The 25,971-nt window shown below is 40.4% G+C and overlaps 1 protein-coding gene across 2 annotated transcripts in view; it reads left to right on the forward strand.

Moving 5' to 3' along the window:
• GALR1 (galanin receptor 1) overlaps positions 1-13,544 on the forward strand; it is a 199,430-nt gene extending 185,886 nt beyond the window's left edge. For both annotated transcript variants that reach the window (XM_083187764.1, XM_083187765.1), the window contains exon 4: positions 11,588-13,544. In XM_083187764.1, the coding sequence (XP_083043890.1) occupies positions 11,588-11,905 (318 nt within the window). In that variant the 3' untranslated portion in view covers positions 11,906-13,544. The remainder of the gene's footprint in view (positions 1-11,587) is intronic.
• The last annotated feature ends 12,427 nt before the right edge of the window (positions 13,545-25,971 follow it).

Genomic DNA, 25,971 nt, shown 5'->3' on the forward strand with positions numbered 1-25,971 from the left:
GGATATTGGGTTGATCCAAACAGTGACCAGGATTCAGTACATTAAAATGATATTCGCAGAGCGGTTGTAGCATAATTGTGAAGTGTTATATTTCTCTTCTTATAGTTAATTAATCCTAATGATGCTTCTCACCTCTATGGGGGAAATTAGAGGGCTTTGTGCCGGCTGTATCTTGATGGGCGACCGACCAATAAATTTAAGTGTTGCTCCATTTGGGCGTGCACAGCACTGTTATGTTCCATTATTTTGAGGGGATGGTAAACAGTCTGCAAATAATTGACGTAAGGTAGCTTCAATTATAATGGTTTTACAGACAACCCCTCTTCCTTTTAGTCCAGATAGTTTCTTCATCAACTTTCCTAGTACTCTTATCATGTTTATTCACTGATTCTAACTTAAAATGTGCTTTTAGCTTGTGTCAGAAATATTTTGTATACTGTACCTATTTATTTTATGGAATGTGTTTTACTAAGTCAGTGAATATTTATTTCCTCTCTTCTCACTTGTTTGTCAGTGAGTAAAAGGTAATTGACATATCTCGAGACGCTCTAGGAGCAGTACATTTCATTTCATTTCGAACATTGTGTTTATGAACATTGAAAAGTGTCTGAAATGCCTGATAAATTATTTTAAGGAACATATTTCTAGGAGAGCTAAAGTACTCAGGACATCTATTGATATCACAGAGTAGCAAGCTAGCAAACACACTGCAAACTCTATTTGGATCCGTTATTTTTAATATCTTGGTCACATTTCAAATAGTTTTGAAGAGAAAGTATGCCTTTTTTGCAACTGCCAATAAGTTATGAAACAGTAATGGGACATCAGGATGGGTAAAACAAATGATTGATGATCTGGGTAGAGTAGAGTAATGGACAAGAACATGGCAACTACAGTTTAATGTAAAAAATTGCAAAATCATGCCAATATCGCATCCCAACTGCACCCCATTGAGAACTAATTAAGCAATTGTAAGGTTCTCACCGTCAGAAGCTGTGGCTTCTTCATCTAGCATCGGGATCCAGGTGTGAGCATTGGAAGTGTGTGTGTGATCTCCCCATGTAAGTGTATTCTCTCCCGGAGGCAGCAGCTGGGAAAACTACAGCTGCTGCAATCCCCTCATTTCCCTGTATCTCTCTACCCTGTGAGAACATTGAGGGGTGATGCAGAGACCAACGGACAAGTACGTTTCTTCTTTTATTTTTTTATTCACACGCCGCAAGTTTTTCAAAGCTGAAAACCTTGCAACCAATTTTAAAAATTTGAAAACCACATGCATCGGGAGCATGCATACCCATGGTAATCCAAAACTGGGCTTGAAAACCGCAAGGATTTTTACCTCACTAAGCCTCATACTTAATTTTATTTTCCACACAATATCAATGGTGCTACAGTATAATGGAAAGTACAGAGCAGAGGTATTTAGGAGTCAATGCTTCAGATTACTTGAACGCAATCAATGTAACAAAGCAATGAGAAGGGCAAATCAGATTATTGGTTGCACAGGGAGAGTAATCAGTAGCAGAAAGAAAGTAATAATGCGAAAGTATCGGCAGCCCCTGCCAGAGGCTGGCTCCCGTCAGGGGGCGCGCGTGCATGAGACGCTCACGCGCCCGTGGCAAAGGAGCTTGCCCCGGGTCCCCGCTGTCGCTGCCAGTCCCCCTCGCTGCCCCGACCCCCCTAACCATGCCCGTCTCCCTGAAGCGGAGACGGGCAGGGACCCTCAGTGCCACCGTCAAGAGACTGGGAAGCGCGTGCGTGTGAGATGCATGCGCCTCCCAATTCAGTGACATGGATGACAGGGGCTCCATCTGTACAGATGGAGCCGGCCTTAACTTTGCAGTCAGCGGCCGGCTCCCGCCTTAACTTTGCAGTCAGTGGCAACGGACCTATCCTGGGTCCCCGGCGCCTCCCCTGCCACCTCCCCTGGTGCCCTTTTCCGCCCCACCGCGCCCCCTAACCCTGCTTGTCTCCCTGAAGCGGAGACGGGCAGGGACCCTCATCGCCACCGTCGAGAGACTGGGACGTGTGTGCGTGTGAGACGCACACGCGTCCCAGTCTCTCTCGCCAGCGCTCCCCAGCGCAAGAGGTATGGTGAGCGCCGGCAAAAGATGAAAGATGCTCCATCTGTATGTCTTGGTACGGCCTCATCTAGAGTACTGTACTCACTTCTGGAGGCCATATACCTTCTATGCTGAACAAAGAAGGGAAAACTAAAAATGGTATGTGGCTAATATCGCAAAACATATCAGAAAAGGTAAAAATATCTTAATATTGTATGTGTAGTTTTGAAGGGAATGGGGGCACATGATAGAAACTTTTAAATATATCAAGAGTTTTCACAAGGTACAGATGGGAGATATTCGTCACAGGAACAGAAGTATTAAAACACAAGGACATGCACTTAAATTGAAAAGAGGTACAGTAGGTTCAAAGGAAATCTGCGGATAAATTACATCACAGAAAGAGTGGATAAGTGGAATAGCCTTTTATCAGTAGTTTTAGAGGCCTAGACAGCAGCACAATTTAATCATGATTGGGATAGGCATACAATAAGAATATTCTTTCAAAGAACTGAGGAACAAGTATTTAGGTTATTAAAAGCAAAAACAAAGTGCAGACTACATGTGCTGTGTGTGAGGTTCTTACCTGCCATCAAATTCTATTTCAAATTCTGTGACCAGATAATTTTGAGGCCCTGTTCTATAACACCCCTTTCACACCAGAAAATGCAGGGACTTACCCGGGAATACAGTCCAAGCATCAAGCAGCGGGGACCCGGGCAGTGGCACCCAGGCAGCAGGGTCCGGGCAGTGGAGTCCAGGCAGTGGGGTTCGGGCAGCGGCTTCCAGGCAGCAAGGTCCGGGCAGTGGTGTCCAGGCAGCGGGGATCCGGTTAGCGGCGGCTGGTAGCTCGTATCGCTATTTACCTGGTGGGAAGCGCTGCTGAATTTGAAAATATTTTTAAAAGACTGTCCGGAAGTTGATTGGCTGAATTCAGACTGATTGGCTGAAACAGACTAAATGGCCCTTTGCGTGAGGTACAGTTGGTAGTTACCTGGGCTGAGACCAGGTGATGGAATTTAGTAATGTTTATTTAACAAATCACAAATTTAAATATATTGTGTTACATCCTATTAGTGCACATAGGGGGTTATTCTAGTTCACTCGGAAAGGCACAAACACTCTCTAATGGCCAAAACCATATGCACTACAGGTGGTTCTGATGTAACATGTGCAGAGAGAGTTAGATCTGGGTGGGGTTTGTACCTCAAACTGATATTTATATTGCAGTGCAAAAATACAGCAGCCAGTAGTTACCCTGCACAGAAACATTAAAACACCCAAATCTAACTCTCTCTGCACATGTTACATCAGCCCCACCTGCATTGCATGTGGTTTTGTCCATTAGAGAGTGATTGTGCCTAGAATAACCCCCATAGGGCATTGCTAATCTGCAAAATTGTGAGTAGATAGCCGCCGCCCAGACAGAAAGACAAAATGCCTCATGCAAATCTGTGAATGAATTATGAATGGATCGCTAATTGCAATCCATTTGAGAATTTATATGCAATTCCCAAATCATCAAATGTCTTTTTTACAGTCTGTGAAAATCTGAGTAGATTTAAGGCTTCACCTAAACTGCAACAAAGACAATTTGATCAAGGCCAGCACTGATGTCACATACCTTTCCTTAAAACACCTGGGAACGCCTGCATTTTTCCTGATACTCCCAGAAAATGTCAGGTTTCCAGCTACAAACGCCAGGTTCCTGTCCATCAACCTCCATCTGCTTTACTGTGTATACCATTATCCGTCGCTTTACCCATGCGCTTGTACAATTCATATGTAATGCATGTGCAGTCATTCAATAATTGCTAAAATTGTGAATTTGTTGATTAATGATTGATGCTAAATTAGGGCCATAGGCTCTCATTCAACATGAATCGCATTTGTAAAGCTGCTCGGAGACAGCATTACAAATGCTAACCTAAGCAATTCAACTGCAGTAGGCGATGTATACATACTTTCTTGCTGCATTTGCAATTACATCACTGTGGCCTGAGTCACAGTCTCAGATCAGATATCACAACCATTGATCATTTATTTAGGCTGGCAGTCACAGGGAGGCTTGCAAGGCCAAGGACATAAGGTCTAGCAAAGTATTCCATGGTCTCACCATTACCGGAAAGAGGGGGCAACAGTCGCCCGATTTGGGCAATACAGGTCACCTCCTGCCTGCAACTCCTTTTGCAGGATCCATTCTACACATGCGCATAATGAGTCCTAGGCATGCACAGTTTCCTGACTATCCGGAATCTGCTTTACTGATCACTTAAGCGGGAGAGAGTGATGTGCGACAGGAAAGAGTGACAGGGTAAATTTGAGAGGGTGAGGCAGTACGTGACAGGGAGTGGGTGATGGGGAGAGTTAGTGGGTAATGGGCTATATATTTAAGAAAAAGTATTCACAAATCATCTTGTTATTTTGTTTTTTTCTTAATTTTTTTCTGTATAATTTGCAAATTTACCCTTCGTTAGGGAAAAAAAGATATTTTTTCTTTTTTCCTTTTTTTTTATATTGGAGGTTATAAAGTTACCTCATTTTTGAGACAGATACACAATTTTTCTATAGTGTGTTTTATTTATGTCAACTGTTTTTGTGGTTCAAATTTATGGCTGCTAGTTATTCTAGATCATTTGTGATGGATATGTAAATACGTGTACTTTTGTCCCATCCTTCTTTACATTTTTATTATAAAGAAGGTTTCACCCACAACCTTCTGATTGTGGGAGCAACCCGCTGCCCTTTCGAATCCCCCCCCCCCATGGTCGTATCCCCTCGCAACCATGCAAAGACATATCCCCTCGCATGTTCCGCTGGCGGATAAATCATTCGCCAACCATCAAATAATTTCTTTAGGCCATGAAAATATAATTAATTTCAGACTAACTTATATGTATGGCCATTCCGCAGAAGACAGGGCGGGTGGCTGATGTCATGTGATGTCACCCGCCCACACCCAAAACACCTACTCCAGCTCGCATACCAATGGGAATACCCAGCATTTTCATGGGGACGCCCATGAAAAGCTGGATGTTCCCATGGGCTACACCCGGACCCGCCGCCTGCAGCCCCCCACCCGCACTGCCCGGTGCGAATGGCCTGGCAACATTGTAAATCACCACGGCAGTTTGCACAGTGGACTTGCACATTCGCACAAAAGACCATGCTCATACGCAGTCCACCAACCACCGGTACAGGGCTGAATTCGGCCCTGTCCGAATGGAGCAGAATGACCCCATAATGTATTTTTGTTTATTTGGTTCACTGCCGCTGGTTAAGTACACATACAGAGCAATTAAAGAGATATCCTGTCATCTTCTAACCACATTTACCAAGGTAGTGATAATGATCCATTCAAATACAGATATAAATGCTATAATGATATATAAATGTATTTAGGTTGTTTATTTGTGTACACTGTATAAGAGCAACCTTTCTCTTAACAAAAAATGTGCTTATGTTTCCTTGGCTACAAATGATACCGATAATGTGTTAAGAGGTGACCTCTGGAATTAAACACACAAATATAATAGGAACAAAAGATGTTGCAAGAACGTTCAGACAGTGAAGACCATTATGTATAATTAATGTTAGGTACAAATCAAGAGTAATGGATTTTTTAAGAAAATGATCTGACTCCATTTTTTATACATTATTTTCCAAAGGAAGCACGCTGCCTAGTATTTCTGGTGTATGTACTGTAGATTCAGTTTTTGCATTTTATAAAAGTGTCTGAGGCCTATAGCACTGTTAATTTTTATCCAATAATTAAAAACCCCCTTAAGGGCAGTAATTCCAAGTTTATATCAGTGGTGTCAAACTCATGGCCCTCCAGCTGTTGTGGAACTATGCATCCCAGCATGCCCTGCCACAGATTTTATAATGGTTTGCTAAAATTGTGGCAGGGCCTGCTGGGATATGTAGTTCCACAACAGCTGGAGGGCCATGAGTTTGACACCACTGATATACATATAACATTCAAGGATAAAGTTTAAATTTAGTGCACTTGAAATTCCGTGGAATATTATAGTACAAAAGGTGCATACTTTGCATATTTTCTAAGCGATCTGGACAGGAGTGATGGGCATAGGTCAGGGGAGGAGAGATAGATTAGGGTATAATCAGCATAAAGGTGGTAATGGAAGCCTAAAATTAAAAATACACCTGTAACCTATAAATAGAATTTAGATATAAATCCTGTGGAAATTGACTCAGACCCACATGGATAAATTAATGATTGTTCGAATATAAAGGCATCATTTCAACATGCTCCTTATAAGATTATTATCACCACAGGTATATTTCCCTTTTGAGGTGAAGGTACATTTGGACCAGTACATTTCATAAAAAAACTGTCAAAGTGGGTGGAGCTCACCCAAAATGACTGAGATTATGGTAGGTGGACTCCTCACCATATCCCCGTCTTTTATAATAAACCTCCAATAGGTGTAGAGTGATTCAAGAAAAAATTATATCTTTTCTTAGGCCATTTAATCATATGAGGATCCATTTTAATTGAATCCTAATAGGATACTTCGAATAAAATTAGAGCAACTGAAAAAATGATGAGACTGATAGGTAAGAAACCCCACGGATCTTATATATGTTAGTATATGTTCTCCCGTCATTTTACCGATTGCTCATCCTTTGACGCCAAAAAACCTTGTAATCTTGTTTTTAGATTTCATATAATTATCTGAAGACACTTTTCCCACACAAATCTTGTTGTGAGGTTAAAAAACTTATTTGGTATGTACAGTATAACCTATACTTTTTTTAACATTTGTATATGTACATTCTGTATATTTATAATGCTCAAAATGCATTTTGATTTATTTATGTACCACTTGTAGCCATTCCCCTGATGAAGTCCTCTGGGACGAAACGCGTCGGGTTGTTTTTATGAATAAATAATTATATCTAACTGCAGTCTACATCTTATTTTGAAAGTGGATTAAATAATTCTCTCCAAAAATTTGATAATTGCATCAGTGAAACGGACTAACTTCTGTTAATTGGCTAGGTGTTACTCGTTTTAGCGCACTCCGATAACCCCCATTTGTAGCTCACTAACAGAAGAACCTTATCGGAGGAGCAGCTGTCTGTTTTAGGAATTAGCGCACTACGGAGGTTAACCCATTTGTTATTTATATTTATTTATATATGTATATATATATATATATATATATATATAAATAAAGCTAGGTAATTAGAGGCTGGCACACTGTTGCGATAAAAATGAAAGTTTTTATATGGTGAAAAAGTTAATCCATTTTGCAGCGAAGAAAATAAGCAATACAACTGTCCATACTTAGGAGCATAGGTAAACAAGATACATCACTGCAAACAAGTCAGTCTGGCATAACACCTGTTTCGGCACGTGGTCGACGTCGTCAGGAGCACACTAGACTGAACCTCAGTGCGCATATAAATAGTGTCACTAATTGCGTCTCATTAGAAAATTCAGCCCACCTGTATACAACATGAGAAAACACATATTACTCACCTGTCCCGGCCGCCGGAAGTGACGTTACGCGGCTCCCTGTGTAAACAGGTTACCACGTCCATCTTCACGGCAGCCAACAACAGCGTTACCAGAAGTGACATGGCACGGGGTGTCGGAATTAACCGCCCACCGCGTCTGTCACTATGGAAACAAGAATGACCTCACTCCAGGCAAAACAACAACAGAGACCAGGCAATAAGCCGGATCACGTCATTGATCGCACATAGAGGAGATCAAACATTGGGAGTCTCCATGCGTCACGGAGATACCCATTGTGAAGGGCATCATCCACCGACCACGGGCTCCCCTATAGGTTGCATGTAGAGGAAAAAAGGGCTTAAACTCAAGGTAGACACCTTAGGACACCATATTATTAGCGCAGAGAAGTGTACATAGACGTGAACAAATTAAAGTGATAGTGCATATACAAATGGATATATATTAGGACTACAGAGCAAAAAAGAAAAAGAAAAAATTACTGCAGTACAAATATACAGAGACCAAGAGATGAGCAAAAAAATTGCAGTTACATTTTGTACATTTATATGAAGCAATGAAAAGACAGTTCTTCATTTAATCCGGTAGGTGAAACACTATAAAGATTATGAATACAATAGCATTCTTTTTGTAATAATAATTTGCCTCGATCTCCTCCTCTCCGCAACGGCGGAATATGATCAAGAGCTACAAAGTGGAAGTCCTTGAAAGTATGTTTTTTAAGTCCAAAATGTTTAGCCACTGGTGGAGTGCTGGAGTCAATGGTAAGTAAAGCTTTCTTGATAGAAGAGCGGTGTATGGCTAGTCTCTCTTTGAGTGTTCGTATAGTTTTACCGATGTAGATCATTGGGCAAGAACAAACAATTGCATAGACAACATAACGGCTGTCACAATCAAGATGATGGTTGATATTGTAGCTTTCCAATGTCAAAGGATCCACAAACTTGGGGCCAGTGAAAGCAAATTGACAGTTCACACACTTAGAACACTTGAAACATCCATGCTTTGGAGTCAACCATGATTGTTTCTTGACAGATTGTATATCCGATTTAGCTATGATGTCTTTGATGTTTCGACTTTTTTTGTACCAAAACAAAGGATTTTCACGACAAAACTGTCCCATGGTTTCGTCTGAGCGCAAGATGTGCCAGTGCCTCAAAAAAATTTGTTTGATCCTTTCAGATGCAATGGAGCATGTTGAAACAAAAGCCAAGCGTTCAGCATTAGATTTTTCACTTTGCCCTAACAATAAGTCATCCTGTGTGTAATTCATACATTGCTCAATGGCATTATTGATCTCAACTTTAGAATACCCACGCTCCAAAAATCTATTGCCCATTTCACAGACAGAAACATATCGCTGATCAACATCGGAAGTAATGCGCACCACCGTCATGAGCCGTGAGAGCGGCAGACCCTTTTTCAGGGGGCGTGGATGAAAGCTCTCATTATTTAACAGAGTATTTTTATCAGTGATTTTTCTGAAGAGTTTGGTGCTCAACACTCCCATGTTATTACATACATTGACATCCAGAAAACTCAGAGTAGTATCACTAAAAGCCATAGTAAATCTTATGGTAGTGGCCAATGAATTTAGATGATCTAAAAACTCAGTCAGAAGCTTGGTACCGCCAGTCCAAATCATAAACAAATCATCAATATAACGAATGTAAAAAAATATGTGAGCAGAAAATAAACCGTTATGTTGATTTTCATACATGTGCATGAAAAGATTTACATATGTCGGGGCCATATTGGACCCCATAGCAGTGCCCTGAAGCTGTAAATAAAAAGAAATGGATGTCCTTGCCCTACTGTACGTTTGCAACCTACTGTAGGTTCCTGTTTGCGACATGTATATAAATGGTACAGATTTGTCCCTTTATAACATTTTTTATGCCACTTATCGGGGGGGGGGGGGGACGACCAGCACTCCTGCAGTTTGATATTGTTGTGTTCATTGTGGAGTGGGAGCATTGTGTACATGTGCCCACATATCAGCAATGGAAAGTCTGTGGGGAGCAGGATCATGTGTACAATATGCTGGTATATATAGAGGTATGCATACTGGTTGCCCAGAACTCCCTTAATATACTGTAGTCAGCTTCCCCTACTTTAGTAGAAAATAGTGGCTGTCACTCTTGGGAGAACTACAAAATCACATGTCACAGATTTTCATTATTCAGTCAATGCTTTTCAGCATTCTTTAATTTCATCAAGACAATGTGTGTGTGTATGAATAAGGGGAGGGGTTTGTTAGGCGCTACCAGTAAATATTAGGGTGACTGCTCGATCCCTTGAAGTATAAAAAGCTAAAAATCAGTGGTGAATTGCTTTAAAAAGGTAAATATAGTTACAAGGATTGTGTAACCTGAAGAAGGGGTTACTATACCCCAAAGTTTTTGAACAGCCTTTGAGTGCTACCTTCATTTGCAATTCTATACATATATACACACTATTGTACATGTATCTGGATAGCAAATAAAGATACTTTTACAAATATCTAGATTCTAGTTACAGATGGAGCCAGGCTCAGCTTTGCCACCAGACTGCCATCCGCAGGTCTCTGACAGATGGCGGTGTGGTGGTAGGGGACAGGACATGGACACACGAGCGTCTCACACGCTTGCGCATGCATTGCCGAGAATGGGAGCGTGAGCAGCTAATGTTCGCGTGCCCTATTCTGACAGATGGCGCAGGGTGGAGGGTGGCAGATGGCATGATGGAAGCCGCTCTGATGAGAGTGGCTCCATTTATAAGTAACGTTTCTAGCTTAATTACAAAACATTGACTAAATTAGTGTAAATATTATACTTCCTCTGCAATGGTTTAATTAGACCATATTTTACTCCTAATTATCCTTTTGACGTAATTATTTTTTTTTTACACTTTTTTTTTAAGTGATGGTTATCTAATAAAAGGAAATTAATTGTTTATAAGCAACACATTCATATATTATATTGTTACTAGTTTGGCAAAGAGCAGTGATCTACATAACTATAGCCAATTTGTAGCCAGTATGTATTATTATATTTCACAAAGTAATATCTGTATATTTATGTACTACAGGTTGAGTATCCCTTATCCGAGTATCCGTTATCCGAATTATTCCGAAAACCATACATTCCAGAAAGTGAAAAAAAAAAATGTTGGCTAAAAACTCACTGGGGACATTTGTAACAGCACTACTGGTGACATGATATGTAACTGGCACTATATATGTGCAAGAAAATGATTGCTTGGCATTCAAATTCAATATCTGAGATAGTACACAAAATTTTTTCATGTTTTGAAACCTTGTTTTTTGAACAAATAAAATATATTTGTGTGTATTTTATGTGGTAATAAATATATTTGTGTATTTTATGTGTTTATACAGCATACATGCAAGATACTTCAAAATACATAATGGAAATATTAAAATATTCTGAAATACGGAATAATCCGTTATCCAAAATTCTCCTGGTCCCGAGCATTTTGGATACGGGATACTCAACCTGTATAAGTAATTTATGTACTATAAGTAATTCAGGAAATTGCCAATCTTTACTGTTCCTAAATACAAAGTTTGGGGGTTAATTACCATAATTGAACACAAAAGGGGTATATTAACTAAAGGTCAATTTCCAGCAATTTCCAGCAATTTTTAATTGATAAAAATTGATCTAAATCAGTGTTATATTTTCAGGGGCTAAAGCACATATTTAATTTCAGACAATGTTTTATATTCATCTTCACCTATATGGAGTCAATTCAAGTGTTTTGCCTCCCGGCGGACACTAGATGTCACCCACTGGATCAATTTAAGTGTTGCATTCGGATGCACACAGCCACTGGTGCTGAAGCTACTGTTATGTTGTTCCATCATTTTGTTGTGCTGCTAACTAGTATTTCAACGTTAATAAATATGTTTTAGCCCCTAAAACGTAACATCATTTTAGATCAATATAAGCAATATATACAAATATACAGTATCATTGACACTTGATATTAATAATCTTCTTTATGTTTTATACAGACTGCACAAACAGTTCTCGTCGTTGTGGTGGCGTTTGGAATTTCATGGTTGCCTCATCACGTGATCCACCTTTGGGTGGAATTTGGAAATTTCCCTCTAACCCAAGCATCATTTGTCTTCAGAATTATTGCTCATTGTCTGTCATATAGTAACTCCTCTGTGAATCCTATCATTTATGCTTTTCTGTCTGAAAATTTCCGAAAGGCTTATAAGCAAGTGTTTAAGTGCCAGATTGGTTGTGATGCCATGCAGAGTGATGCTAAAGAAATAAAAAGCAAGATTGAAACACCTCCATCTACGAACTGCACTCATGTTTGACTAGATTGAAAGATCATCCTGTTCAGATCTGTTAAAGTTGTTGCAATATTTCTAAACACATGGGTGCTTGGCTAAAATTGCAACTACATTGTCTAGTTTTAATATAGCTGGCACCTGCTTCAGTTAGCGTACATCTTGTAAGTTATATCTTCTAAGCTACTGATATTTCATCAATTCAAAAAAAAGTGAAGTGCTCTTGATCAAGAGTTGTAAGAAGAGTATCTTAAAAAAACTTTTAAAATTGTAAATTAAAATATTTTTTTATGTTTAATGATAAATCATTAAAAGTGGCTGGGTGAGCCAGTTTATATTATCTGACAACATTATGTTAATATAATTATTGCTTTAGGATGTTATACTTAATACATGTTAAATGTTAAGGCTGCTGATAAATAAACAAGTCTGTAAAGTACAGACACAAATATAAAACATTTTCTTAAAACTAAGGAATACAAGACAAAATGAAGAAATATTTTTTTGTGTGCATGATATGTAATGTGTAGTGAAATAATTATCAAAACTACATGAAATAGTCAACCACTAACTAGATACAAACATTATTTATTAAAGCATTATTTAAATGGTATGTACATTATAATGCTTTTTATACCTTATTTATTCATTTATTTTCAATAGAAATGTAAGTTTGAATCAGATTTGAGTTATCAATTGTAAGGTGAGTAAAAACTGTAAATAACAAAATAAAATTCCTGATTATCAAATACAGTTGATTTGTTAATATTATGGAAATTACATGTTACCTAATAATAAATAAATATTTATTTCTCGCCCACCTACATGATTAAATTCGAAGACAATTAGCATGATAATAATCTTGTAATTAAATGTAAATTTAACTATTTTATGTATTTCTTTATTGGAAAAAAATATAATTACATAATTCCATAAATGCAGATGTTTTTACTTGTTTGTTAAGCTATTAGATGTAATGTGATATATTGATCATACTAATATATTTTGCTGTTTGTTACACTGCATTTAATGTAAGCATGATGTTTAAGTATGGTAATGCTGTGCTGTACACTGGATTCTTTTTGCAATAAAAAGGCAACTTGTCCTGCAATTACTTTGATAAAAGCAAGAAAATTAGATATAGAGATTTTTTTTTTAATATTAAAATATTATTTACATTTCTTTGTCGAATATAACAGTTAAAATGAACAGAATTTCTTTCAAATTTCTAATTACACACATTTTCATAAATACTATTAAAAATACATGAATGAAACAAAAATTAACCTATAAAATGTTAGTGGCATTAGAACAAGTTTCATATACAAGCATTAGAGTATCAATTAAAAAAAAATGTCTATACTTATGTATGCCATATTTAATATTTACTATATTGTTGCAAAGCTCAACTGCACATTTTTCAGATAACTTCCTCATGATTCCTTTTACAATGTCATATTCATTTTCAAATAAAATGGTCACTACCCCTATCAAAAGTGCTGTCTAAAACACTGGAAAATGAGAAATATACTGTAGTTGGTGAGTTTTTAAGGGAGTGTGTGAGGGAGCAACTGGTTGTGCATTGACCAAACATGCTCACTTAGACCCTTTAATCATTATTACTAGACAAGCAATATATGAATCAGTATATTCATATTTACCACATTCCTGGGAACAGAAAATGTCTATTAGCAATAACACACACACACACACACACACATATATATATATATATATATACACAAATATATTATATATATATATATATATATATATATATATATATATATATATATATATATACTTCTGTGGGGTAATGACACGGCACTCCAAACTTGTAAATTTCCAATTCTTTATTGAGACAAACAGCAACGTTTCAATGCAGGTGCCTGATGAAAATGCACCTGCATTGAAACGTTGCTGTTTGTCTCAATAAAGAATTGGAAATTTACAAGTTTGGAGTGTCGCGTCATTACCCCACAGAAGTCTACATTACCCTAAGGACGAAGGCAACCAACCAGCAGCTTATTTGGAGGTTGTGCCCGGCTAAACATACAAGTCTATATATATATATATATATATATATATATATATATATATATATATATCATAGAAATTTGGAAGGGCCGTCACTCTGGACTCACGTGAGCTGAGATGCGTAGCTTGCCCCGGTGCCGGCTTGCAGAAGGCAGCTACAATGAACTGCCCACAGAATATACAGAGGGAAATGAATGGGCACTCGAGGACTCAACTGCTGGTGAAAAAAAGACTTTGTTTATTCCATGAGAAGTGGTGAAGTACCCTGTCTGCACTTTGTCCTGACGACGGGGGTCCGGCCCCCGAAAACGTTGACGACTGTAAGACCTCTCATGGAATAAACAAGGTCTTTTTTTCACCAGCAGTTGAGTCCTCGAGTGCCCATTCATTTCCCTCTGTATATATATATATAATTCATCCAAATAGGACAGCACTACTCCTCCACACTGTAAACTGCCGGGGTGTCCAAATCCAGATGGAATACCAATAGATACTCCAGCAAACACAGTCATTGTGTAAAATAAGATGCACTCACCGGTCTTCTCAGTTTTGCAAAAGGTATTTAATACATACCACAAAAGTTCACATGACAGTGGGTTATGACCATAACCCACTGTCATGTGAACTTTTGTGGTATGTATTAAATACCTTTTGCAAAACTGAGAAGACCGGTGAGTGCATCTTATTTTACACAAGGACTATATATATATATATATATATATATATATATATATATATATTATTATTATATTAGTTTCCAAATTGTCCGGGGGAACCCCTCGCGACAGTGCATTAACTGCTGGGGATGTCCCTGCCGGACGATGTTTTTTTTTAACAGTGTGTATATGTTGTTTGTCTATTGTTTGGTGCATATTACTTGATGTGAACCCTGGATGCCCTGATGCATGGAAAGTGCTATTTTTCCAAATTAATAACGCTGCATGTTAAATACATGCTCTCCCTCAGATTGAATAATAGTATATCTAGTGGCATTGGCTTTTGAGTACCAGAAAAAAATATTTGTTCCATAGGTATAATAGTGGAGCGCAAACTGGTGGAATCCCAGAAGATGGGTTACCGTAGTAACCGACTACATATAACAAACAGTGCTGCTCTGGGTTAGAGCAGAGACACTGCTGTCAGGAGTGACGCATAGGGTCATCTGACCCACGCGTCTAATAAAGCGTCATTGAACTCTAGTAGCGGGGTTATTGCTATAAGGATATCCGGTATTGCATTCCAGCCAGGTGGAACGCACGCCAACCACTAATGTACTTATCCTATTCGTGAGTATATAAACAGAAAGATTAATATTATATTGCTAAACGCTGCTTAAGCTATGTAGGGGAGCTTATAGTACATGTATAAAGACAATGGTAGATGTGTATATATTATGATTATTGTGAATGGTACTTCCTGGCATCAGGGTATATAAGGTGTACAGCTGATCACAGTGTTAGATCATCTGATGCTGTGAACCATCTGAGACAAAGGGCCCAGCGTGGCTCAAAATGTCGACACAACCTGTAAACAAGTGGTGATGTATTAAACTCTTTTTACTGCAAAGAAAATTGGAAACCTGGTTAGTGCTCTTATTGTGGATTGTTACTATATATATATATATATATATATATATATATATATATATGCCTACTCTTCCATTGAATTGAGTCATTGTGGCCTTAGTAGAAGTGCAACAATCATTGGCTGTCCTTTTATGCCCAGTACACTTTGATTCCTCTCTTGAATCTTCTGTAGGGTTAAAGTATATTTTATGCCCCACATGATAAGAACAAATATTTAAAACCACTACCTTTAGTGTATATTAAATTATTCATAAAAATAAAACAACCAGATAATGAACATATTCTTGTAAATAGGGTTCTCCTGAATATTAGCCACAATACAATTAACTTATATCCAAGAATGCAGTGGAAAATGTATTGGTAAAACAGCAATTCTTTCACTATTAACACATTAGCAGAAAATCTACAGTACTGTATATGGTGATAAGCATGTACTCACAGGAAAGGTCATAGTGAAAACAATTTGCAGAGCTCCTCACAAGGAACAAATTAGTTAAACTGCAACCTACTGTATTACATGAGGCTAAATGTTGTGCAGGAGATGCAAGTCTTAATTAGGACTACAGGACTAACAGACCACCATTAGCTGTAATGGCCAAACAGAACCATGCAATTAGGTTCTCCTTTATTAGCCATAATCCAGGTAACAATGTAATGGCATGGCACACAGTGGAAGTCAAAGCCTCTGTTTAACTTGTACTGTTATTCAAGTATGAAAGGTAACCTGCAGCTTAATATAGATAGATGTACTAAAAAGCAGAACCGCAAACTGCAGAGGCAATGATTACTTGGTATCAGTGTCAAGTCCATACAGTACATCCATTAACTGACAGGAGAAGCTAAAAAGAAAAGTAGCATTGGCAATGACAAGAGCAGGCCATGCAGGAAGGTCCTAAAGCTAGAGTTGATGGTCCCGATGTATATATTATGTAACCAGATACATTGTTGCTGCATATGGTAGCACATGGGCCTTCAAACTGCGGCCCTCCAGATGTTGTGAAACTACAAATCCCAGCATGCCTTGCCACAGTTTTAACACTCCCTTATAGCAAAACTGTGGCAAGGCATGCTGGGTTTTGTAGTTGCACAACATCTGGAGGGCCGCAGTTTGAAGTCCCATGTGGTAGCATTTCATAAGGGCACTGCAATGCGTATGCGAACTCCCACAGCTGACTGCTCTCCTATTGAAACTATTGGAACCCACATGATCTCACTATGCTGCGATTCCCCGGCAACATCTGTGCCTTAGTCACTGTTAGCATTTATAAAGTTGAGTCTAAAGATAAAGCTTCCTTACTACTAGTCTCTATCTGCCATCTACATGGACATTTCACTAAATAGCTACAGTACAGTATTTTGGCAATTCAAGCCAAGCAATAGAGTGTACAAATTGGAATAAGCAGTGTTGAAAATCCACAATTTGTTAATGCAATAAACACTATATGGATAAAGTATTTGGACGCCTGACCATTGCACCAACAAGGACTGTAAGGACATTGGAAGAGAAGCTTGCTTTGTCACTCTACAGAAGACATTTCTATTGCTCCATACTCCAGTGCTGGTGTGCAGTCTGATGCTTGGCATTGGAATGATGATGTGTGACTTGCTTGCAGGTGTTCAGCCAGGATAACTCATTTCATGAAGCCATGGCTGCAGTCAGTAATTTTGGGGCCCAGGACTCATTTCCAGTCTTGGCCCTGGGCCCGCCGTCCTCACTTTACTTACCGTAACCCGGCTCCTGCTTCTCAATCTCCTCTGCAGCCCAGAGGTACCAGAGCACAGGCTTCTTCAACTCAGGATACCGGCGGGCAATTAAAATGCAGCCCTGGCTGGTGAGTCAATCAGAGCTTGCATACCGGCAGCTGCTCTGATTGGCTGGAAATACGCAAGCTCTGATTGGCTCAAAAGCCGGTGCAGCATTTTATTTGGCCATCGGCATCCTGGATTGAATAAGCCTGCGGGTACTTGTGTACTTTCACGGCTCCCACGATGTGCATCATACAGGGAAAAATTGCTTCGCATCGCATCAGATCGCATGCGATCTGATGCGATGCAATGTCATTTTTCACTGAAATTATGGACACGGATACCTGTAAAGCCCACGAGGGGACACGGATACCTGTGAAGGTATCCGCGTCCCCTCGCCACACTTCGGGCTCGGTGGCTCGCTGCGCTCGCCACACTTTCTATTCTCAACTCCACGCCGACGTGGATAGTGGGGGTATGAAAAGGTCGTAGGATGCATACCGCCGCCCCTCGCGGCCTCGCTGCGCTCGCCACGCTTCGGGTTGGCGTTGATAGTGGGGGTGGTACAGTGTGAAAAATTACATTTGGGGTGCATTTTACATGATGTCAACTCATGTCCATAATTTCAGTGAAAAATGACATCGCATCGCATCAGATCGCATGCGATCTCATGCGATTGGATGCGATGCGATCGCATGCGATTTTATAAAAAATGCATAAAAACACGGGAAAATCGCATCGCATCGCATGCCATCGCATGCCACTACATATGGCATGCGATGGCATGCGATGGGAGCCGTGAAAGTACACAAGTACCAGCCTGCGCTCTGGAACCTGCTTTGTTCAGTGCACTGAACATAGCGCAGCGGAGGCAGTCAGGGGGTTGCAGTGGGCAAAATGATCTGCCGGGCTCTTCCAGAAGCCGGGCCTGGGACAGCTGTGCCCACAGCACCCCCTATTGGAGGCCCTGCCACCTCTGTTGCACCATTTTGGTGGGGATGAGGTCATTAGGTTGACCCTATTTAGGTCGACATGCATTGGGTCGACCACTGAAAGGTAACATGGCTTAGGTCGACACCTCAAATAGGTTGTCATGGCTAAGGTTTAGAGGGTTGAAAGGCTGACACTAGCATTAGGTCAACAATTGCATGGTCAACAGTCAAAAAGGTCGACATGGGTTTTTCAAGGTTTTTTTGAGACAGACAACGTGTGCCAACAGGCGGTATTTCATGCCCTACACTATGGCATAGTGGGAGAATAAAATAGTGTGCTGAGTGCAACAAAGTACTGTGCATCGCAAGCATATCCCATGCTAGGGGACGAGGTACACTTTGACAGTGTCCATGTTGACATTCGGGACTAAAAAATGTGTACAACTCATGTCGACATTTTGACTGTCAACATTGCCGTTGTCAACATAATGCTTGTGTCAACCTTCCAACCCTGTCCACCTTAGCCATGCCGACCTACAGTATTTCAGGTGTCTAATCTCTGTTGACATTCAATGCATTTCAACCTAAATTGGGTTGACCCAATGAACGATACCCTTTTTGCACTTACATTAATGCCAGTGGAGTTTAGGAACTCTTCAGCTAAGGAATCAGCAGAGCGTTGGCGACTTTTACACACCACACATCTTAACAGTCGGTTTACTCAGCTCTGTAATTTAACATGGTCTTCTGCTTTTGTGGTTGCTTTTGTTCCTAAATGTTTCCAATTTCTAATAATATCACTGACAGTTGGCCACGAAATATTCAACAGGGATTTCATTTCATGAAGTGTCTTATTGTAAAGGTGGCATCCTATCATAAGGGGTGAATTAGTAATGATCTCAAAGCAAACTCTTTCTCTAATGGGCAAAACCATTTAGATTTGAGTGAGGAATAAGTTCCCCCTGCTGCCCCTGTCACCCTCTTCCTGTAACCCACTGTTTTTCCATGTCACACTCTGACTCTCCCTGTCATCCTCTGCCTCTTTCTGTCACCCACTCCATGTTTCATATTGAGAACTTAGAGCCTTATTCTAGTTCACTCTTTCTGACAAAATCCTTCTTAGATGGACAAAACCATGTGCACTGCAGGGGGGGGGGGGGCAGCTGTAAAATGTACAGAGAATTAGATTTGGGTGAGTTATTTTGTTTCTGTGCAGGGTAAATACTGGCTGCTTTATTTTCACACTGCAATATAGATCTCACTTTGAAGTAAAACCCCACCCAAATCTAATTCTCTTTGCACAAGTACCATCTGCCCCACCTGCAGTGCACATGGTTTTGTCCATCTAAGAAGGATTTTGTCAGAAAGAGTGAACTAGAATAAGGTCCTTAGTTTGGGGAGGATGGTGGCTCAAATTATGTTTTTGCACCTGGGCCCACAACCCACAAGTTCCACTTTTGATCAACATAAATAACATATTTTATAAAAAGCAGTAATTAAAGCTGTAAATATATCCATAATGTTATGCCTGTTAATAAATGTGTTATTGAAAAAGTGTCTCTTTATTAAACTTGCAATTTTGAAAATGTAGGATTGAGTTTCATGTGCATAAGACTCCTGTGAAGTAATTATTCTCTAGTTATTTAATTACTATTGTGATAACCCTAATTATTGCATACGCTGGATCATCAGAACTTGAGACAAAACTATTTAGTACATTTATATATTGTTGTACCTAAGGCATAATCCTTCCTGTTTCATTTCTAACATTTACTCACTGCATCACAACACCTTGCTTAATTGCCTTAGAATGTACAGCAATTAAAATAAATGTTTCAAAGGATGCCACATTATTTATAGCTTTATGGATATACTGTAGTGTTGAAGCAAGCTGCAAATACATATAAAATAGGTTTGTTATACAGCAATTCAAATAAGCCGGAGCATTTTAAAATAATATATTAATATTATACACACAAGCCCCTAGGACACTCACTGCACACCATGGACCCAATGTTTCAGTACTTATCCCTCCACGCAGTGTGCAATGCTGCTTCAGCAGCAGCAGCACTGCACATATCACTGAAAAAATTAAGCTGTAGACATTTTCCCAGTATATCGCACATGTGCAGCATAAAAAAAAACACTGGCAAAATGTCCGCCACCTCCTGCGGCTTCCTGGGAGTGATGTCATAGGTGCCGATTTATGTTTTTGCTGGAGGGTGCTCAAGCCAAAAATATAGAGGAGTGGCTTCATGGGGAAGGGGTGTGGCCATAAAATAATACCAATTTATATTACGGAGCACAGTTGTCTCCAATATTCAAATTACGGCAACACAGTTACAAATACATTAATGCCCCCACAGTGCAGGTACATAAATGCCCGCATAGTGCAGGTACATAAATGCCCCCACAGTGCAGGTACTCCGCGGACAGAATACACTCTTCCAGGCATACCATTTCACAGGTGGCGGGTCCGGCTATGTGGGTGCTGCAGCCGCAAACTAGCAAGTTAATATGGTGGCCCAGCAGCGGGATTTGGGCCCGTGGGTGCTCATCAATTTCCGTGGGTGCTCGGGCCCTTGAGCACCCACAGAATCGGCACCTATGAGTGATGTTCCAATCTGTGCCTGCTGTGACTCCAAATACTGCAAGCTTGAATGTTGAGGATATATAGTGCATACCTACCAACATTTCATACCCTCCAACATTTGAAGGGCAGAAACCGGTACACATTCAGAAAGGGGAGAAGTGGGTGTGGTCACGCCCCATTTAGGCAACACAATGCGCATGTGCAACGTAGTGTCTCACCAATACAGTCTACAAATGTGCACCGAACTCCCTCGGGACATATGGGCGTAATATGGGCGTCATGTGGGCATACACAAGGGCGCAGTTTCAAAGTGGAGAAAACTGGGCGTAAATCTGGGCATACACGTGGGAGTGCACGAACAGTGGTAGGCGTGCATTCGGACAGGACACCGACTGCAAGCGAACCAACACGGCAGAAATATGCGGAGTCCATAAGCAAGTTTCAGTTCTCGGAGAGCACTGGTTCATGCGCTAGGCATTCGGATCGCCCAGTTAGTACGGCCGCACCTTAAACACTCGCAGCTGACCACAATACAATCCACTCCTCAAGTCATTAGTGATTAATTACACTCTTTTCACAGGTTCAATTGGAAGCATTGCTGCCTAAATGGCCCATTACAAAATACTAGAATATATGCTGCAAACTCGACTGGATTGTTGCTATCTGACCCACATTTACACTGCAAGCAATGGACAGAACTCTGTTAACCAAAGATAAATGCACATCTCACTATTCAAGTAATCGGAAACAGCACACATGTGGGGGGGGGGGGGGGATAATATTTATTAAATAATAACAAATTATAATATAGTTTCACCATGTTACTTGTCACATGGGAACATAAGGGTAAATAATAAAGAGTGTGTATACATTTTTTAACATTTTACACATTACATTAGGAAGTAATTGATTACATTTAAAAATAATCTATGTGTTATGAGGTAGGCTAATTGAATAAGTGTGTCATGTTGCAGAAGCATGACTTCCGAATAGATTAGTGAGGTTTGCGGAAATACACCAACTCGGTGCGTACGGGCAGCTTCCCGTGCAGAATCTTTGAGTTCCCACCGCACACGCACGTTTGGATGCAATCTGAAGACACTCCCTCTTCTTAGCGAGTCTGTCCGAATGGATGTGGATGACCTGTGGGCGTGTGTTCTTAGAATGTCCGCCGTGTGTGGCGTTCGGTCATTTCCGAAAGAAGTCGGAACGGACAGCACCAAGCAGAGTAAGGCCCCAAGTGATGCATGATCACTTTAGGCACCCAAATCTCAACTTTTACAACTGTAGCACTAATATTTATGAATATAGAGCATTAAAAGCATTAGCATGACACAAACCTGAAAATAAGTTTTAGTGAAAATATTTAAATTATTGTGAATTTATATTTTCTCATATACTGTAACAGCCATTTCATGGCCTACTACTGTATGTGAGCTTCTAGATGCATGTTATCACTGCTGTGTTTACCTATGAGATTGAGGAGTAAAGCTGTTGCTTAATATCTAAGTGTATTTTGTGTTCCTTCTTATCAGATGGCAATCATTTATTTAGTTACTAAATTTGGGTAACTATGGAACATTGATAACGTAAGCTAGCAAGCTGAAAAGGTTTGAACATTATTTTTTATTCAATGTGTGAATGTCTGATTACAACGCAACAACAGCTGTAAAACTTGACATAACAAATGTAAACAGCACTGGCACTTATTATTAGTTGAACCTCAGAGGTTACTAGTGATGGGAGAAAACATGGATCTTTGTTCACTCTTGTTTGTATAAATGGGTAAATGCATTATATTAAAACATTTATTATATAGTAAAGTCACACAAAAATAATTTACCACTTAAAATGGACTCATAAATAATCAAAGGCTAAAATGATCTTTACATCCAACCAGAATAGTAGTATGTGATGACAATACAAGTATTATATATATATATATCTAAATATTAATGATAAGACAAACATTTTGAACTATAATGAATAAACAAGTCTTAAGGTCCAAATCAGCTCAGTTTGATGTCCCCTCAGGACTGATGTGCGGTCACGTGCGCATCGGAATCGAGCAGGTGGTCGGACCTGTTGGCCATCTGTCCAACCTGGGACCTCCTTCCCATGCAGCGGGAGCAGGCTGTGGGGTCCTGCCAGCTGGTGTTGGTGGAGGGTAGTGGCATTTTGCCAGGCAGAGGGATGCGGCTGCTGAATATTTTGAAATGACTGGCCAGCCGTTGATTTGTTGAGACTCAGCCAATCAACTACCGGCCAGCCATTTCAAAATATTCAGCAGCCACATTCCGCCACCCAGCAAAATGCCACTACAAGCTCAAGCCTCCCAGCCACCTCTGTGTGTCATATGCTATATTTGAGCTTTTTGGTGAAGGCTCGTTTGTGTCACTCTGGGCAGAAATTCTTTTTAGTGCTGAGGATTCAGGATTGTTTCTTATCCATCATCTATATATATATATATGTATAGTGTACGTGAGTCTCGGAAACACTGCCATCTGCTGGCAGAGAGTGAAACTACATCTCTTTCTAACACATGCACAAACCCAGAAGGTAGCAGACTAGCTTTCAAAGCTTTGCACCAAACGGGCTTATTAGTATATTTATGAATGCATTAGGATCTTACCTGTATCTTGGCTATACAATCTAATAATTTAGAATTACTATCAAAAGCCTGCAGCTAATATGCATTAAAAAAATTATACATAGATATAAAAAAATCATACACAAAAACATAATCAGTGCATACTGTCAGGGTTGCCGAGAAGGGGGAGGGGTTGGATACTAATTAACTGGATCCGGGATTGCTGGAGGGGCCTGGCAGGGGCCCTGGTCCAACCCCCCCTCCCCATCCCTCCCAGGCAGCAGCAGTAGCACACACCTCTACAACATGTGGTGTGCTGACAGAATGCTCAGCATGAGCGTCTCACTGACAGCGTGAGAGCTCATGCTGTGCCTCCTGTCAGCACAGCACATGCTGTAGGTGTGTGCTGCTACTGCTGAGGGGAAGAAGGGGTGACACAAAAACACCCCCCACACACACACACCTCCCACAATTAGTCCACCCCCCAAAAATGTTACCTGGCCCAGCATATCTCTCGGCTGCCCTGCATACTGTACAGTACGACATTTTTTAATAAGGTATGAATATGAGGTAGAGAGCAGAGAGGGAAATGTTGATGATCTATTGTGGTCCTCACATATTTTGATAGTAGTTGGGAAGGCTCAGCAATGCCTTTTCTTCTTTAAGAAGACTCCAAGCAATTGGTTTATTTCTGTAGATTGTTTCTGGTAAAAAAAAAAAAGATGTGTAATTGAAAGTCTTTTTTATGCACCATTACTGTATTGTATGGGAATTCCAAAAACTAGTGTGGTTAACACGGTTGAAATAACTATTTGCCAACTATTGCCAACCTTGCTTACATTGGAGGAATGAAGTGAAAATAATAAAGGATTACTTCTTGTGTTTGTGGATTTCAATTATTACTGTGTTGGATATAGATGAAGTGAACGAATTCAAGGTAAGCGTACCAGACTCACGTTAGAGTAAGCTGGTGTGAAGCACATCAAGGTTTCTTTAGTGTCGTGTCTATAATTGCTTGAAGAAGGTATAACTTCTTACATAAACTCCGAAGGGGGGAAAAAAGAAATACGATTTGTGTAGATTTATCATACACCACGTGTATAAATAATATGTGAGGAGCTAGACTAGCATACCTCACTCACCAAGAGTGTAAGAGTGATACATATATAAAGGTATCTTTTAATTTGAAATATGGGCGTACCCCAACTCACAGCAATATGGGTGATGTCAACCTCATAAAGGTATCTTTACACATTTTCTCCTCGTATGTTGCCGTGGTATGTTCCCAATTTATCTCGGAAAAAATCAAATGTACCATATATCAGGAGTTGTGCAGATGTTTACTTAAGTAAGAATTGGGTAAAGTGTATACAATATATAGGAATATTGTCTCACTCACCCTTAATTTGATTTTTAGAATGAAATAAAGGTGGGCGTACCCCAACTCACACTTGTGTGTCGGGCAGTCCACTCGTAAAGGTTTCTTTAGCTTTCAAAGACTTGGAACCTCAAGGTTTTTCACCATATTTCATCCCGAATACATACAAGAAAAACCATGCCTTGTAAGTTATTGCCCCTTTAAAAAAAGTCAGAGTTCAGACTGCATTCCGCATTGCCGCCTAACTCAGGTGGCATTACATTACACCCTGGGTAGGTGGATTTGTCTTTAAAACTCACTGTACTCCTATGTGGAAAATCAAATACTTCAATCATGTTTCAACAACAAACAATTTAAGACTATACCTATTTTTAAAGATACATACTCTATAGATTTTAAACTGTAGCAGACTAATTATTGAGAAAGCATAATGGAGATATTTCACAAAAGAAACAGATACAGTTATCTAGGTACTCTTTACCTAGGACGGCGCCCATCGCGGGCATCGCGGCCATCGCATGCACTAAAGTAACGGGTGCGACGCGACCGACGCGATGCCCGCGATTTCCCATAGGGATCAATGTTAAATTTTTCAATGGACGCGATTTTTCAGTTCAATGCCTCAATGCCCGCGATTTTGCCATAGGAAACAATGTTAAATGGGCCACAGAGCCCAAATAGGCACCCTTAGCAGTGAAATGTCCCCCACAATTGGTAACGACACCCCACGATCAACGCGAACCTGAAGCATGGCGAGCGCAGCGAGCCCGCGAGGGGCGGCGGTACACGTCCTCCGACCTTTTCATACCCCCACTATCCACATCGGCGTGGAGTTGAGAATAGAATAGTGTGGCGAGCGCAGCGAGCCACCGAGCCCGAAGCGTGGCGAGCGCAGCGAGCCCCGCGAGGGGACGCGGATACCTGTGAAGCCCGCGTAGGGCCGCGTTTACCTGTGAAGGTATCCGCATCCCCTCGCCACGCTTCGGGCTCGGTGGCTCGCTGCGCTCGCCACACTATTCTATTCTCAACTCCACGCCGACGTGGATAGTGGGGGTATGAAAAGGTCGGAGGACGCGTACCGCCGCCCCTCGCTGGCTCGCTGCGCTCGCCACGCTACGGGTTAGCGTGGATCGTGTGGTGTCGTTAACAATTGTGGGGGACATTTCACTGCTAAGGGTGCCTATTTGGGCTCTGTGGCCCATTTAACATTGTTTCCTATGGCAAAATCGCG

This window comes from Crinia signifera, chromosome 5, assembly GCF_055691185.1.
Source record: "Crinia signifera chromosome 5, ASM5569118v1, whole genome shotgun sequence".
NCBI classification, from domain to species: domain Eukaryota; kingdom Metazoa; phylum Chordata; class Amphibia; order Anura; family Myobatrachidae; genus Crinia; species Crinia signifera.